This window comes from Melospiza melodia, chromosome 1 (genome assembly GCF_035770615.1).
Source record: "Melospiza melodia melodia isolate bMelMel2 chromosome 1, bMelMel2.pri, whole genome shotgun sequence".
Taxonomy (NCBI): domain Eukaryota; kingdom Metazoa; phylum Chordata; class Aves; order Passeriformes; family Passerellidae; genus Melospiza; species Melospiza melodia.
In genome coordinates this window covers 122,149,042-122,163,786 of record NC_086194.1, presented here as the reverse complement: position 1 = coordinate 122,163,786, position 14,745 = coordinate 122,149,042, and the positions used below count along the sequence as shown (strand labels likewise).

Below are 14,745 nucleotides of genomic sequence, written 5' to 3'. Positions count from 1 at the left end.
AAGAATTAATTTGAAGAAGCCTTATGGCCTAAAGCTCGAAAAGCAAATTGCATAGATAGATAAGTGATCTTCCAGTCTTGTGATCTATATAATCATTATTGCATTAATACTGCCAAAGCTGTGCTCCTCTACTTTAAAAAATAGGCAAATACATTGGCAGAGAGTGTGCTGGTAGCTTATTTTGTTATTTCTCTGATGCAGGATTCATTTCATACTTTGAAAAAATGGGTGAAAGAACTAAAAGAACATGGTCCTGAAAACATTGTAATGGCCATCGCTGGAAACAAATGTGATCTGTCTGATATCAGGTAATACTTTTTGATGTTGTTTTCATTGCAGTAACTATATTGTTTCTTCCCTTCAGATAACAATTTTGCTTCATTGTTATAATAGTATATAATTTTGGCCTCCTGTACTAGAATCAGTGATTCTAGCAATGCACAACCTCAACAGCAACAACAGCATGATGTGAATTATGCTTTTTTTAACCCCTCTTTTATTGCCCTTCCTTTTTATTTGTACAGTCTCTACATCCTTTATGTACTGAATCATTGGGAATGGAAAAGGGTTCTCTTTTATGTTTCTCCCTTCCATTCCATTAAAATGTGCAGAATGTAGTAAGTGATGAGCAAAACCAGCAATATAAAGCTGTGAGGGTGGGCAAGAGGTAAAATATTAATCACAGAACTTTGAGAACTTGTGATTTGCAAGAACTGAAACTTTTTCATAATACTGGATGTAGAAAATGTATCTTTGGGATTTTTTGGAGCATATCCTCAAGTAAAACTTTTGTCCCCTGTGTGAAGCAAAGAACCTCCTAGATAAAAGAGAGAAGGGTTGAATCCATATCCCCTACAGAAGAGCTGAGATGATGCTATTTGGAGTGAGAGTGAAGCTAGAATCGCTCTTCTGCTTGTTAGCTGTATTTTGGATTTGCATTTATCCTTTCAGGAAATGGAAGCACATTCTGCTGTACAGTAGTGATTGTGTTTGTCAGCCCATGACTATTATTTCTTGCTTCATCTATGAGTACAAACTCAATGATCATATTTGATGCTTTCCCCTTATGACCTCATAGGCTCTCATGGCTGTTCAAATACATCCCCATGTGTTTAGTTATTACTTTGGCCCAGATTTACCAGGGTTCTGGAGCATGTGTGTAACTTCAAGTAAGTGCTGCAGTGCTTTTATTGAATCAATGCCCCCATGAGGGTTTGACCTGTGTGGGTTTTGTTTTGTTCTCTCCCCTGCCACTGTCAGCCGTGAACCAAGAGAAAGTTGCAACTCACTGCTTTCTGTAAGAACTGAACAAGCCCTAATTCTGGCAAACTTGTGGTTTCTGTTGGGCTGAGAATCAAGGACACAGATGTATGGGCATCTCCTACGTGATGTTGTGATATGCTGGTCAGCATGGTGAAACTGAGTCCTACTAGACAAAAATTTCCAGATACGAAGGAGAAAAAAAAGAGGAAAGGATGGTTATAAAAATAAAACCAAAAGCCAGTTAGCACAAATCAGGGGTTTTGGTTGCCCTGAGAGTCACTTTCAAATTTATTGCATAAGTGTTCCCAGCAATACAGTTGCCAGATTAACTCAAGGGTAGTAAGTTTGGAGATGGTGACAAATGGAAATGATTTTAAATTAGTCCATAACCAGCCCTTTTTCTTCTTGCTCTTGCACCAATTGAAGACTTGAAAAAAAACCTGTATCCCAGAAATGTTGTGAAAGTACTGAGCTTCCTCACAGAGCAACTGTGATATATGATTTTCTCGCCATATCATTATCAACCACTCACTACCTGTAGTTTACTGATTGCTGATCATCCACTTCTTGCTCCTGTTCAGCTGGTATAGCTCTTTGCACAAATTGTTTTGCTGTGTGAATGGTCCTCGTTGTAGTCCATGAGCTAAAGTCTCAATCTTTTTCGTTTTTATGGGAGAGGACATTTTTTTCTCCTCATAATTATGAATAGTTTTGGTAATATTTTTTGTGCAGTTGTTCTTTCTGAGTCCGCCAATCTTTTTTCTTGTTGAAGTTATCCAATGATGTCTGGCTAAAGTTATTTTGGTGAAAAAATAGAGAGTAGACAATCTCATATGTGATATATTTTCACAGTTCTTCCAGAAATCTGATTGTTTATGCAATGCATGCAGCTGTTTGCATTCTCTGTCTGCTTTATGTCTTCAGATATACTTCAGTAAAAATGGTTTTAGGTGAAACATGTCACCAATTTATCTGATTGTTTCCAATGAGTAGAAAATACGCGTGCCTTTAGGCACAGAGAATTTACAAGTGAGATAATGTGAGCACACAGGAGCAAGCTGCTATTTGTATGCATTTCTGGCATCTCTGCTTGGTTTTGTAGAGCTTTTGGCAGATGTTTTGCTGGATATCAGAGAGACAGCTGCTTTTAAGACCAATATGAATAGATGCAAAAGAGGTCAAGCTGACCGGGTTCAAGTTGGTTTGATTCTTCCACCTCTGAGTGTAAGAGATAATGTAAGGAGGAATTAATGTATTTCTCATAATCATTGACCAGGCTACACTCCCTGTTTAGCATTTAAAATTTGGTTTTGAGCCACCAAGATGTCCTTGGGACCCTTAGGGATCACACTGCTTTTCCTTGATGTTGTTAATAAGCTATCAGCAATTCTTGGTGCTCTGTTGAAGTAAATTTCTTCTCCACTTTGATGGAATTTCTACAGATAGGCAAGCAATTTTATCAACTATAAATCTTCATCTTTGTTGTAGTACTGTCAACTCTTAGAACTGCTGAATGTTCAGCATACTTCTAAGTAATAGGAATAAGGCTTTCTTCTGACAGGTCATTAAAAAGTACTTTAAAAGAGGGGAGCTGAAACTTCAATGCTAAAATGTTGTAAGTGTCCATAATACTTTTTTGAGCATTATAGAATTCAATGGTTGTAACAGCAGCTAAGAAGTGTTCATTTCCCTAAAAATGTGGTTCACCTCTTTAACAAATTGTGTTCTCTGGAAATCCTTGGTGAAGAGAATTCAGCAGAATTTCATGCTCAGCTCTTGATGCATCCACAATATTTCCTTATTCCATAATTTATCTGGACTTCTTTGAATCCTTTGACATGGTCCTTTACAACATCCTTCTTTCTAAACTGGGAAGAGATGGATTCTGTGGGTGGCCTGTTTGATGGATGAGGAGTTGGTCACACTGTCACATCTGGGGAGTGGTGGTCAGTGGCTCAGAGTCCTGCTGGACACCAGTGGTGTCCCTTGGGGATCCATAATGGGGACAAGTGTTATTTAATACCTTCAGTAATGAAATAAATAGGGCAGGAGATCTTTCTCCTTTTTAATGCCTTTGTTAAAAATCAGCTTGGGTGGGAAGAATCGACGGGTCATGCTCACGCTGCCACTGCTGCTTCCAGGAGTGGCACGGAGGAGGAGGAAAAATGTAGTTTTGTCCGGAGGAGGAGAAAAAATTTAGTTTTGTCCGCTGGTCTGTGGGCAGAGCTGGGGCTTCCATCCTCATGAGAGCACCAGGAAAGTCCCTGCTTTCTGGTTCAATGTTCGAGGACCCCTTTCCAGCCGACATCTTTTATAGGTTAAGGTGAGAGGTAAAAAGGGTCTTAGCAGATAATTCTGTTCCTCACATCTAGACATCACTTCGATCCCCTTAATTCTGTGTTGGCTTGTTGTTTTTAGGGGTTTTTGCTAGGTTTGGTGAGAGGTTTCTTCATTTGCATGCCAGCCCCGATGACATTTGCATGCCAACCCTGACGTCTCCTCCTCTTCACCATCCAGGTGCCACTCTCCAGGAAGCAGCAGGGTGGCACTCGACAAAAAAGGGAATTCCCAACTATCAACAACAGATAGTTAACGAAAAACTATTAACAACAGGTGATTACAACAACAAGCAGTCGGAACTCCACCCTGGCAGCAACTAGCCCAACCTGTGAACTCTGCGACCTTTTAAAAAATGGGCAACTTTTCTACTCATAACAAGTAATGACACAGAAGGATATGAGCATGTCAGACACATCACACAGCTGATGACACCAAGCTGAGTGATGTGTCTGACACGCTCATACAGGGAGGAAATTGTACGAGGAGGCTCTGGATTGGTGTATTGGAGCTGTGGGGTGAAGCAGTCGGTGCAGATTCTGCTGTAGCCCAAAGTCAGGAGTAGAGGTGGTTACAGATAGCACTGCACAGGGGCAGATCCAGCTCTGCCTCCTGGCTCAGGGAGATACAAGGCCAGCATGGGGCTAGCTTGTTTAAAGCAGAGGGCTTTTTGAATGCTGTAAACTGCATTTGCCAGCTTTTGGCATCTGAAGTTATTGGTTACAAAATGAGGGCGTTCTGCTGGTGATTTTAAGATGGTGTCAGTTTGGTGAAATGGCACAGAATGGTGTCTTTCACCAGTGAACTGGCACTCTCAGATTGCTGTTACTGATGTTCTCAAAGTCAGTGGTTTTCTTAGTTACTTCAGAATCTCTCATTTCCTTGCTGCTTGCAAGACACATGATGCTCTTATCGTTTTCATCCACAACAGTTGTACCCTGTCTTGTTTGAACATTTGGCATGTGGAGAGTGCTTTTCTTATCAAAGTCAAATATAAAACACAAGCAAATGTGATTTTCATAAATTATCTTCCTTTTCTCAAGGCATGGATTCAGCAGCAAGTCACAGAAATCTGCAAATTGATCAATTTTGTTGAAATTTTGATATATTTTAATAAGATGATCTAAATGTCATATGAAGAAAAACAGTACTGCTTTTATGGAGGTGAAGAGCATATTAATGCTCAGCTGTGTTTGAGGTTGTTTGGGGTTTTTTCTTAAAAATTAACTTTTTTTAAAATTTGTCTTCTTTTATTTAGAAATGTTGTTTTTTTTTTTTTTTTGTTTTTTTTTTTTTTTTTGTTTTGTTTTTTTTTTTTTTCAGGGAGGTTCCTATGAAGGATGCCAAAGAATATGCAGAATCTATAGGTGCAATTGTTGTTGAAACCAGTGCAAAGAATGCTGTTAACATTGAAGAACTTTTTCAAGGAATAAGTAAGTATATGTTCTCTTTAATTAATTAATTGTGATTGCTTAGAAGTTTTCTGAAAATAGCTGTCTGTTTCAGGTCTATAAACTACTTTCCCAAGCACATCAATAAACCCTAAGAAGCCTGTGGTATGGCTGCTATTTATGCAGATGTAAACCAAGAACAGCTTTGAATACACCAGAGCAAAACATAGTAGATAGCAGATACAGAGTAAACCTCTTCCTTCTGAATCTGTATATAAATCCTGGCCTGGGTCACATCTGCTGTTTCAGACCAAGCCTTCTGTAGTGGCAGTACTGTTGATCTTATCATCATGTTGCTAAAAAACTTAAATGTTGATAAATGCTCCTGGAGGGCATTGGTAAGTGGAAGGTAGTAATTTTAAAAAACCCCAAACAGATACATTTCTTCAGGCCTTCTAAACATGATGAGGCTGGCTATTGTCATGAGGAGAAGAAAAACTGTCTTGTTCAGTTTGCCTTCCAGGGCTTCCAGTGCTGGTCACTGTTTGCAAGTGGGAAGGATCTTGTGGGCTGGAAGGGACCTCATGAGAACTTGAGTCCAACTTTCTGCCCAAGCAGACTTGCTGGTGAATTCAGACCAGGCCATTGTCTGGCTGGGCCCCAGAGCAGAGGTTCCACAGCCTCCTTGGTTCAAATAGTCCTCATAATGACATCCCCACATCAACCAGAGCCTGTCCTCATTCAGTTCACTCCCTGTCCTGGGTGCACCTCAGTGTTCAGTCTCTCAGCAGCCCTTCCCATGGGCTCTGACAGGCAGCTCTGTGGCACACCAAAGCCATTGTGTCTCCAGGCTGAGCTGGCCCTTTTTCCTCAGCGTCTCCTCACAGGGCAGGCCCTCCAGCCCTCACTGTCCTGCAGCCCTCCTTTGAGTTTGTACCAGCTTGTCAACATTTGTCTTGTGTTGTGGGGCCCAAAGCAAGTGTGACCCAGGTGATGTTGGACCACATCTAAGAGGGGATAACTACTTTGCCCAATGTAATGTTCTGCCTTGGCTCGGGTGGCTTGCTGCTGGCTGTCTCTGCTGCCAGAGCATGCTGCTGGCCCATGCTCAGATTGCTTCCCTCAGGTCCTTTTTGGGCAGAGCTGCTTCTCAGACAGCCAGTGCCCAGCCTCTCTCATAGCCAGGGGCTCTTTCTTCCCACGAGTAGTGCTTGGCATTTGTCCTTTCTGAAGTATGTAAAGGCTTCTTTTGACCCACATCTGCCTCCAGCCTGAGGCCCTATGAAGGGCAGCCTTGCCCTCAAGGATACTGAGTGCACCTCTGAGTTGGGTGTCATCTGAGGGCTGAATTGGGTGCCGGTTTTTCATCCTTCAGGCTCTGATAAAAGGTATTTTATCAGAGTAATCAAGATAACTGGCCTATGGGTAGACACACACCATTAACCACTGACTTTGAGTTGGATATTCCAGCCAGCTACTCTCACAGCTAACAGCCTGCCTATCGAGACTCTAACATCCCAACTTGGATGTTCTAGGATGCTGCAGGGAGAAGTATCAAAAGCCTTGCCAAAGTCAAGGTAAACAGCATTCAGTCATGCTGCCATTGAGGGCAGCGGGGATGGCTGGACATGGTTAACCCTTGGTAAGCCCATGCTGACTGGTGTGGCCACCTTCTTCACCTTCTTGTGCTCAGAAGCAGCTTCTCAGAGGATTTGCTTTGGGTTGTCCCAGGAAGCAGAGTGAGGCTAATCAGCCTGTAGACCTCTGGCTTGTTATGTCCCTGTTTGAAGACAGATAGAACATTCATCTTTCTCCACAGCCTTTCAAAAACAACAGGGATGATAAAGAACGGTGTTGCTCCCTATGCATCCTCAGGCTTGTATGGTAAGATTTCTTAAGACATCCATAGTCTAATCTTCCTCCACTACTGCTGTTTCCTTCTCTCCCTGAATCCTCTTCTGGGGTGCAGAGACCTAGGAGACAGCATGTCCAGACACTCAACCTTGTGTCCTTTCCTTGTTTCCCATTTTTTTTTTTTTTTTTTTATTTCACATATATTTAATCAGCTGATATTATCTAGCACACTTTGCCTGCGATGGGGCCTGTGGAACTGTTTGCTTTGCTTTCATGGGATATATTTGAAGTGGTTAATAAGAGCCAGTATTCCTAGAATACACTACTATTCTTTTGCCTCCTTTTAAAAAAGAGGTGTGTGCCACATGGGTGTCTGGAGGAACTGGTTCTTCCCTGTGATAGTTTACTTGTTTGTCTGCATCTGATGGTTGTGGATGTTCTTGCAGAGGAACTCATTCTTGCCACATAATTAGATAATTAGTTTCCAGCTTTGATAGGCATTGCTGCAGCTGGCGGTGTGCACTGTCCCTAATAATTAATATAATAGACGAGGAAAATCAGCTAAATTAAGTTTAGTATGAACTAGATACCCAGGCAAGTGCGCTTAATTCCACAGGCAATTACTTCTATATATAGAAATATTTGGTCTCAGTGGATCTACTTGTGACCTTATCAAGCACTCAGCAGAGAGAAAGGAGAGAGTTGGTAGAGTATGTTTATAGAAATATAGTGGAAACCAAGTGAAAAATGCTTGATTAGCAGTAGAATTAATTAGTGTGATTGTGACTGGACAGAGAGTATTGATAAGTAACTTTCTGATGTTTTATACCACTTCAGTCTTAGTGCAATTTCCAAAAAAGTCTGTCTCTGCCCAAGTTGCATAGCAACATTTCTGCCTTTTCAGAGTATGAAATCCTCCTGTGGCAATGTCTCCTACTCTGCTGGCTAATTTTGTTTGTGTGATGCCCTAAAAGTCACTCTGTAGCTTCAGATTTGCTTTCATGTTGCCTGAGAGCTCCTGCCCTTCTCCCTGTGCTGCTCCTGAAGGGCATGGTGCAGCTCCCTGGCCTCTGAACAAGGAAGCAGCAATTTCTGTTTACCTTGGACCTTGCAGGTAGATTGTTTGTGTTATCTGTTTTATAGTCTGGATTTGGAAGGATATTCCAACATGTGTGGAGAATTTCTCTATTAAATCCTCCTTGAAATTGATAGCATAAGCAGCCCAAAGGTTAAACTTCATTTTATTTTAGCTAAAAAAAATTACATCCTTCTTGCCTATGCTTTTCATTTCCCAGGGGCATTTTAACATAAAATTTTTCCTTCCTGAGATGTCTAACAACTGTCTCTTTCCAGGGACATTGTTGTGGATGGAGTGAAATAGTATGATGGAAAAATGTATACTCCTAATGATAGGAAGAAGGCATAGAGAAAAAAGGGGAACTGGTATGTTTTGTTGACAGCCAGATAAATCTTGGAAAAATAGCAGAGATTATAGAAAGATTGCTTCATTTCTAAAGTTATTATATTACACTGTGCTTAAAAGATTTTTAAATAAGTTTCTCTCACAATTTGAGGATTTGGCTGTTCAGAGGGATATCTTCATAGCACAGTCTCAACACAAATCTATCGCCCTTAATTTGTCTCAAGAAAATACAAGATGTGAAAGACTAGAATCAGTACAAGTTTCTGATCTTTTTGAAGATGGGTCAAATTTGACAGGAGGGGTACTCTGCAGTCGCTACACTTGGGCAAATAAGGATGAGGAGGCAGACTGAGTACGAGAATCAGCAAAGTCAGTGTTCTCTGAGCTGGGAGTTTGCACTGGGTAATGGGCTGCAGCTCCTGGGTTCTGTTGTACCCATGGGATTTCAAATGATAAGCTACCTCACTTAGCCTGGGTTTGTTTAGCAGTGCCTGGCTGAAGGTTTGCTGTGATTGTGAAATGTCACATGACTGATTTATGTCTCTGTAAACATGAAATGAGTACTTTTAATACAGCTGTATATTCCTCACTGGAGGTAGATTTTTCCCAATGTCTTTCTTTCAAGGTTTCTGACATAAAAAGGGCTTAACAGTTTGGTGTTTCTTTAATTTGTTCCAGTAGTTCTTTTTTAATAGCCGAGTTTCTATAGGAACAAATGTTATTAACTTTTCATTCCCAGCCTTAAAAGAATCATAGGCACAGTGGCTCCTTGTTGCTGGTTTTTTGGCAGCAGCAAAAATGCCAAGAATGTATTATACAACAGCAGTATAATAAAGTTGTGCCTGTGCAGGGGGTCATACCAGTTCTGTATTGCCCCTTCTTGTTTGTGGGACTTTAGCCCACTGACCTTTGCTTGTACCTGGCTGCTTTTCAAAGACTAAACAAGCTTCCCAATGTGTGCTATCATTTAGTGGCAATCATACCCTTGCAATTCTCAGACACCTGTTCATTTACCAGCTCAAATAAGCGTGAGTTACCTCAAATCTGGTACACACCCAGCTGTTTCCCTCCAGCCCGTGTGTGTTGCCTGCCCCCTCAGTGTGAAGGTGGCCCAGATATGAAGGCGCGGGTTACGTAAGAGCCGCCCTCGGTGCGCGCTGAGCCGAGCCCGCGGCTCCCTGGTTAATGTCCCAGGAAAACATGAAATAAACTTGGGCTTAAACAAAACAAGCATGATGGCCATGGGTTATTTTCTTTGAAGTCTGGCAAATCATAGAGCAATAGAATGGTTTGGGTTGGAAGGGACCTTGAAGATCATCTAGTTCAGCTCCCCCACCACAAGCAAGGATGCCACCTCATAGATCAGGTTGCTCAAGGCCCCATCCAACAAAAGTCTGAGATCAGTGTGCTACCAAAGGGGGCAAGATAAAATCATTTCAGCATCCTCTGTTGAGGGTGAGAAGGAAGTGGGAAGAGCATTATCAGAACACTCTGGAGACTGTGCAAAGAGTGGTTAGCATGCTCACTCACACTGGTGCTCCTACTACGAGAAGGAGAGACTGGCTGATGTTTAAAATCCAGATAAGAACATTCTTCCTAGATGAGGCTTCCTAATTAGAGCAGTTTCTGTCTTGGGATTCAACCTTTCATGTGGTAAATGCTCAGTTATAAATGTATGAAGCTATTGATTTTCTGATGCCTTGCCAGCAGCTCATATATTGAATATTTAATGTAACCCAAATACTCGTTTCCTAGAAATACTGGGAGATTAAAAAAACCAAATCAAACTCGATCTCTAGAGATTACACTTTAACCAGTTGTATGCTGGACAGGCTAAAGTGGAAGGTATGGACTACCTGTGAAATGGGTAAGGAATATTTTCCAGCAGACACTCAAGGTTTACACTGACTCAGATGGGCTTGGATGGGTGAAATTGCAGATGGACAGTCTGCAAGCTTTGTGAGTGATGAGTGTGGTGGTTTTCATCCTTTTATCTGCTGATTTGCAGATATTTGTGAAGTACTTTGAAGAGGTCTATGAAAGATGTTTTAAGAAAAGAAAGTACATTTAGGTTACAAAGAAATTTGACATATGCCAATTTTTAAGGTAGTCCAAACTCATAATTGAATTTTTGTACAGGATGTGAGAGGATGGAAGAACATTGCCCAAACTAATATTTGAGGTTATATTCTTTACCCTAGTTAGTTTATGTTAGTTTATGTTCCCTCTGTTTCAGGATTAGTTCTCCTCTTGATTTCAGAGTTCAGTGAATGGAGCAAAACTTAATGACCTTTGGACTATTCCTAAAGTTAAACATGTGAGGTACTGGATTCCTCTCCAAGGAGAGCACTTCAACTTAAAACAATAGTAAATAAACTGACATAGCCCAAAGTTAATTACAGCAGGCCCTTGAGTCAAGGTTGGATCTTAGTAATTAAGTAATTAGGAATACTGTTGTTTACTTTGATACATGCAAGATTTGAATATTTGTTTGGGTTTTTTTTTTTCTGGAGCTTTTAATTAAATGAGCAAAACATAGTTGTATTGCTGCTTCCCCTAGCAAGAATTTGTGTCAGCAATCTATGCTTTTGCTTTAGATCAAACCAAACCAAAGGCTTTATTTTCTTGCATGGAGATGCTGTTAGCTGTGCTATGAGGACTATTAAAATAATTGCCACTTAAATGTGTTTACTTATGCAGCCGATTTTATTTATTGTGCTCCCTTGCATGAAAACTTACAACATGAGTAAACAGTCAATTGGGGAAATCTTAATTATAAATATGGGGGTTGGGGGGAAAGAACTAGAGACAGACTAGTTAGCCAAGCTTTATAATTCTTGTGAGAAACTTCTAAAATACCACTGAAATAGGTTTCAGAGCATGAAAGAATTGGGAGAGATGTGAAGTGGGACTGTTTTAAGTCCTACAGGTGCAGGAAACTGCTAAAACTGTTGGATCAGATGTGCCTGCTTTGCTCTGCCTGTCTTCACAGGTGGCTGTTCTTTATTAATGAGGTTTGCAGGGGCTCAGCTTGCTGGGATACAGCTGGCAATTTGTGGAGGTGGTTCTGGGCATTGTGTAGCTGTTGTACCCTGCTTGAAGTTAACCCTTTTTTCAGGTGAGCCATTAGAAAAGCTCACCTGAGTCTGACAGGTGTTAGGTTGCTTCTCTGGGGCAGAGTGGAATGGATTTCACCTTCCAGCCCCCTAAAAATTACCTAGTACATGATTTTTAGGAAGATGGAAAGAAAGGCAGAGAAAGCCACTGCAGAGGACTCTGCTTCTTCTCCTTAGAGTAATTGTTGTTGTGTTAGATAGCAGGACTCTGCTTCTTGAATGGCCTGAAGTTGTGTCTGGGGAGGTTTAGGTAGGATATTAGGAAAAGGTTCTTCACACAGGGAGTGCTTGGGCACTGGAACAGGCTCCCCAGAGAGGTGGTCACAGCACCAGCCTGACAGAATTCAAGAAGCATTTGGACAATGCTGTCAGGCACATGGTGTGACTCTTGGGGTGTCCTGTGTAGGGCTAGGAGTTGGACTTGCTAATTCTTGTGGGTCCCTTCCAACTCAGCATATTCTGTGATTCTGCAAGTCCTTGGGACTTGACTTCATCATCTGGATGTGCCAGTTCAGGTTGATCACAACACATCTGTTTCCACAGTAAATGAGTCATCTGTTCAATGCATTGTTGTGTTTGTCCCCGTGTCATCATGGTAACTGTTGCAGGTTTTTTACTGAGCCTTATGCTCAGCTTTAGGGCTGATCCCAAGCTTTCCTTTCATGCAGTCTTTTACAGTTCAATGATGAAACTAGTTTACGTTTAAAAACTCAAACAAGAGCAAAAAACTCAGCTCCAAGCCTGATTTTTCTGAGCTAGTGAATGTCACAGCTTCCAACTGGAGCATCACATTCAAAAAGGAACAAAGAGAGCAGCTTTTATTACTTTCATGATGCCTCCTGCTTCCAACTGCACTAGAGCACTCCCTGTCTTTCTTCAAGTTCTGCTCACTGAGCTGCCACCCAGCCTCTGCTCTCTTGCTTCTCTGCTTCACTTTTCATTTTTCTTCATTCCCATTTTGTTTATCTCTTGTTCCACCCTCCCATTTCCCAATCTCTTTGCCTCTGGCACTCTTAGAACAGCAACGCCCACAGTGCTGATTAATCTCTTAACAAACCTCAGATTCAGTAGCAGGAGTTGGAACTCCACCAGGTTTTGGAGAAGACTCTGACCTTCATTCTGGACTGCCTCAGCCCGACTCGAACATGCCAGAAAGGAGGAGATGCAATTGCTTTAATGCTTTTCATCTGTTAATCTGGATGATTCACCTCAGAGCTGTGACAATTTCTGTAACCCTACATTTGAGCAGTCTCTGGTGACACTTCTTGTTTTACACATCAGTGTTTACTGGAATGAGAGGATGGAGGACACCAAGACCTCTTCAGGAATGTGCAGAGGTGGATGGTTACAAACAGTTTTATTGCACAAAATCTGTGAAACGTGGTCTGAACCTTAGTGAAATAAAATTGAAATATATAATCTTACATTTAATAATAGTGCAAAATCAAATTTCAAGTTGTAGTCAGCAACTTACTCTGTAGGAATATCAGCAATAGGAACCATATGGAATTTTCATACCAGCTCAGTAATATTTTATCCCCAAGTTCCTTGTTTCACCAGTTCAGCTGGAGAATTCTTAGATAAATGTGTATGCATTCTCTGTGAATAACTATTTCTGGAATCCTAAAACACACTCCTGTTGATCTTTGGCAAGCTGGCAAGTTGTGTCCTGCTCTTCAAAACAGGGTGAAGACTATTTGTGGTCTAGTTTGTCATCTTTAGTTAAGCAAGAGATGAGAACAGGTTGTCCTGAGAGGGTGTGGATGCCCCTTCCCAGGAAGTGCTCAAGGCCAGGTGCCTTGAGCACTCTGATCTGGTGAGTGACATCCCTGCCCAGGGCAGGGGGTTAGAACTCCCCAGATCTTAAGGGCCCTTCCAACCCAAGCCATTCTGTTATTCCAGGAGTTCAATCTCTGATGGTGCTTTTAAGCTGACTCTATCTTTACCAAGCAGTCTTCAGTTTGAAGAGGAATTGCCTTTATGTTTTTATTTCTTCAGTATGAGAATTCCAGGGCTGGATGTCAGAGCACTGCTGCTTCTTTCTGACATAAACTGCGTGAAAGAAATAACCTACAGCATTTTTAATTTATGGTATTCAATACTGGGATATTTTTATTACTCTGAAACAGAGACTGTGGATGCCAGTGAGATGCAAATTTTAAATGAGTATATACTTTCCAAAATTAATTCAGTTTGTGACCTCTGTTGATCCTGACTCAGTGCCAGCTATATTTGAGTTGGTGTCAGCAATATTGATGCCATATTTATCAGGAGCTGAATGACAAGATGAGATGATCACAGTGCTTTTAGGTGGCAATAGTGATTGAGCTGGGTTAGAAGCAGGAAGTGTAGATGCTGGATCAGCATTTCACTCCTCATCCTTAGTGTTCTCCTGCTGCTTAGGCCTCTCTCTGTTACAGTGCCTACTGTCAGGGAGGCCTAGGGAAAGACAATAGGTCAGACAGATTTCTGACTGATTTTTTTTATTCACTTTCCCCGATGCCTGATGAAAAATTGCTCTATCTTTGCCATGGAGATGGTTCTCGGGTGTTAGATTGAGTTTTGTGCTCCAAGATTCCTATCATGGTAAAAGCTGCTTGGGCAGGGATGTCTTGTTAATAAAGCTAAAATTGTTTAACTTCATGGTTTAATAATTCTGGTAGTAAGAGAAGTAATAAGTGAGGCAAGAATCACCTACTGAAAAAATATTCTCCGACTCAAAGTAAAAGTTTAGGTTGTTTAAACATTTATTTCCTTACATTGAGTTCAAGGAGGGGGTAGTGGTAGCAAAACAGTAGAAAACATGGCTAGTTCCTGACAAACTGTACTTAAGTTCAAGAATAACTAAGCAGCAAATAGGTCTAGAGATTTTTTTGTCTTCATTATTTACAGTTGTTATCTATGTGGGTTTTATTGTTCTGAGAAATTACTTAAATCTGGGTGATTCTTAACAACATATATTGTGTCCTGGTCTGAACTGGACAAACTGCTTCCTGACCTTGAAGCCTGCAAGGTTTTTGCTCCAAAGATAAGAGTTGCCTGCTTCTTGGCATACACATCAGGACTACTGTAGAAAATACTTCTTATAGGAAATATGAAAAGCTGAGTGAAAAAAAATAGAGTTAATGTCTTGGTTTAATGTCTTTCTAAAATGAAAGTTAGGCTTTCATTTCTAAAATGAAAGTTTGCACATTAAAGCTCTCCTCCTTCCAAAGTTACTGTTAGAAGAACAAACGTTTAGAGGTATTTGATTAATGGCAAATTATTTGTGGAAGCCATGTCTGGAGTTTCCAGGTTTTTTAGCTACTTTGTGCTCTGTCTGGGTCAGATTGACAGTTTTATTTTGCTGGGACTGAGTTGA

General features: G+C 41.0%; 1 protein-coding gene across 1 annotated transcript in view; it reads left to right on the top strand.

The window, feature by feature from the left end:
- The window catches only part of RAB31 (RAB31, member RAS oncogene family), a 62,122-nt gene that overhangs the window by 41,376 nt on the left and 6,001 nt on the right, over positions 1 to 14,745 (top strand). The window contains exons 5-6 of the mRNA XM_063166108.1: positions 202 to 308; positions 4,924 to 5,033. Of these exons, the coding sequence (XP_063022178.1) occupies positions 202 to 308; positions 4,924 to 5,033 (217 nt within the window). The remainder of the gene's footprint in view (positions 1 to 201; positions 309 to 4,923; positions 5,034 to 14,745) is intronic.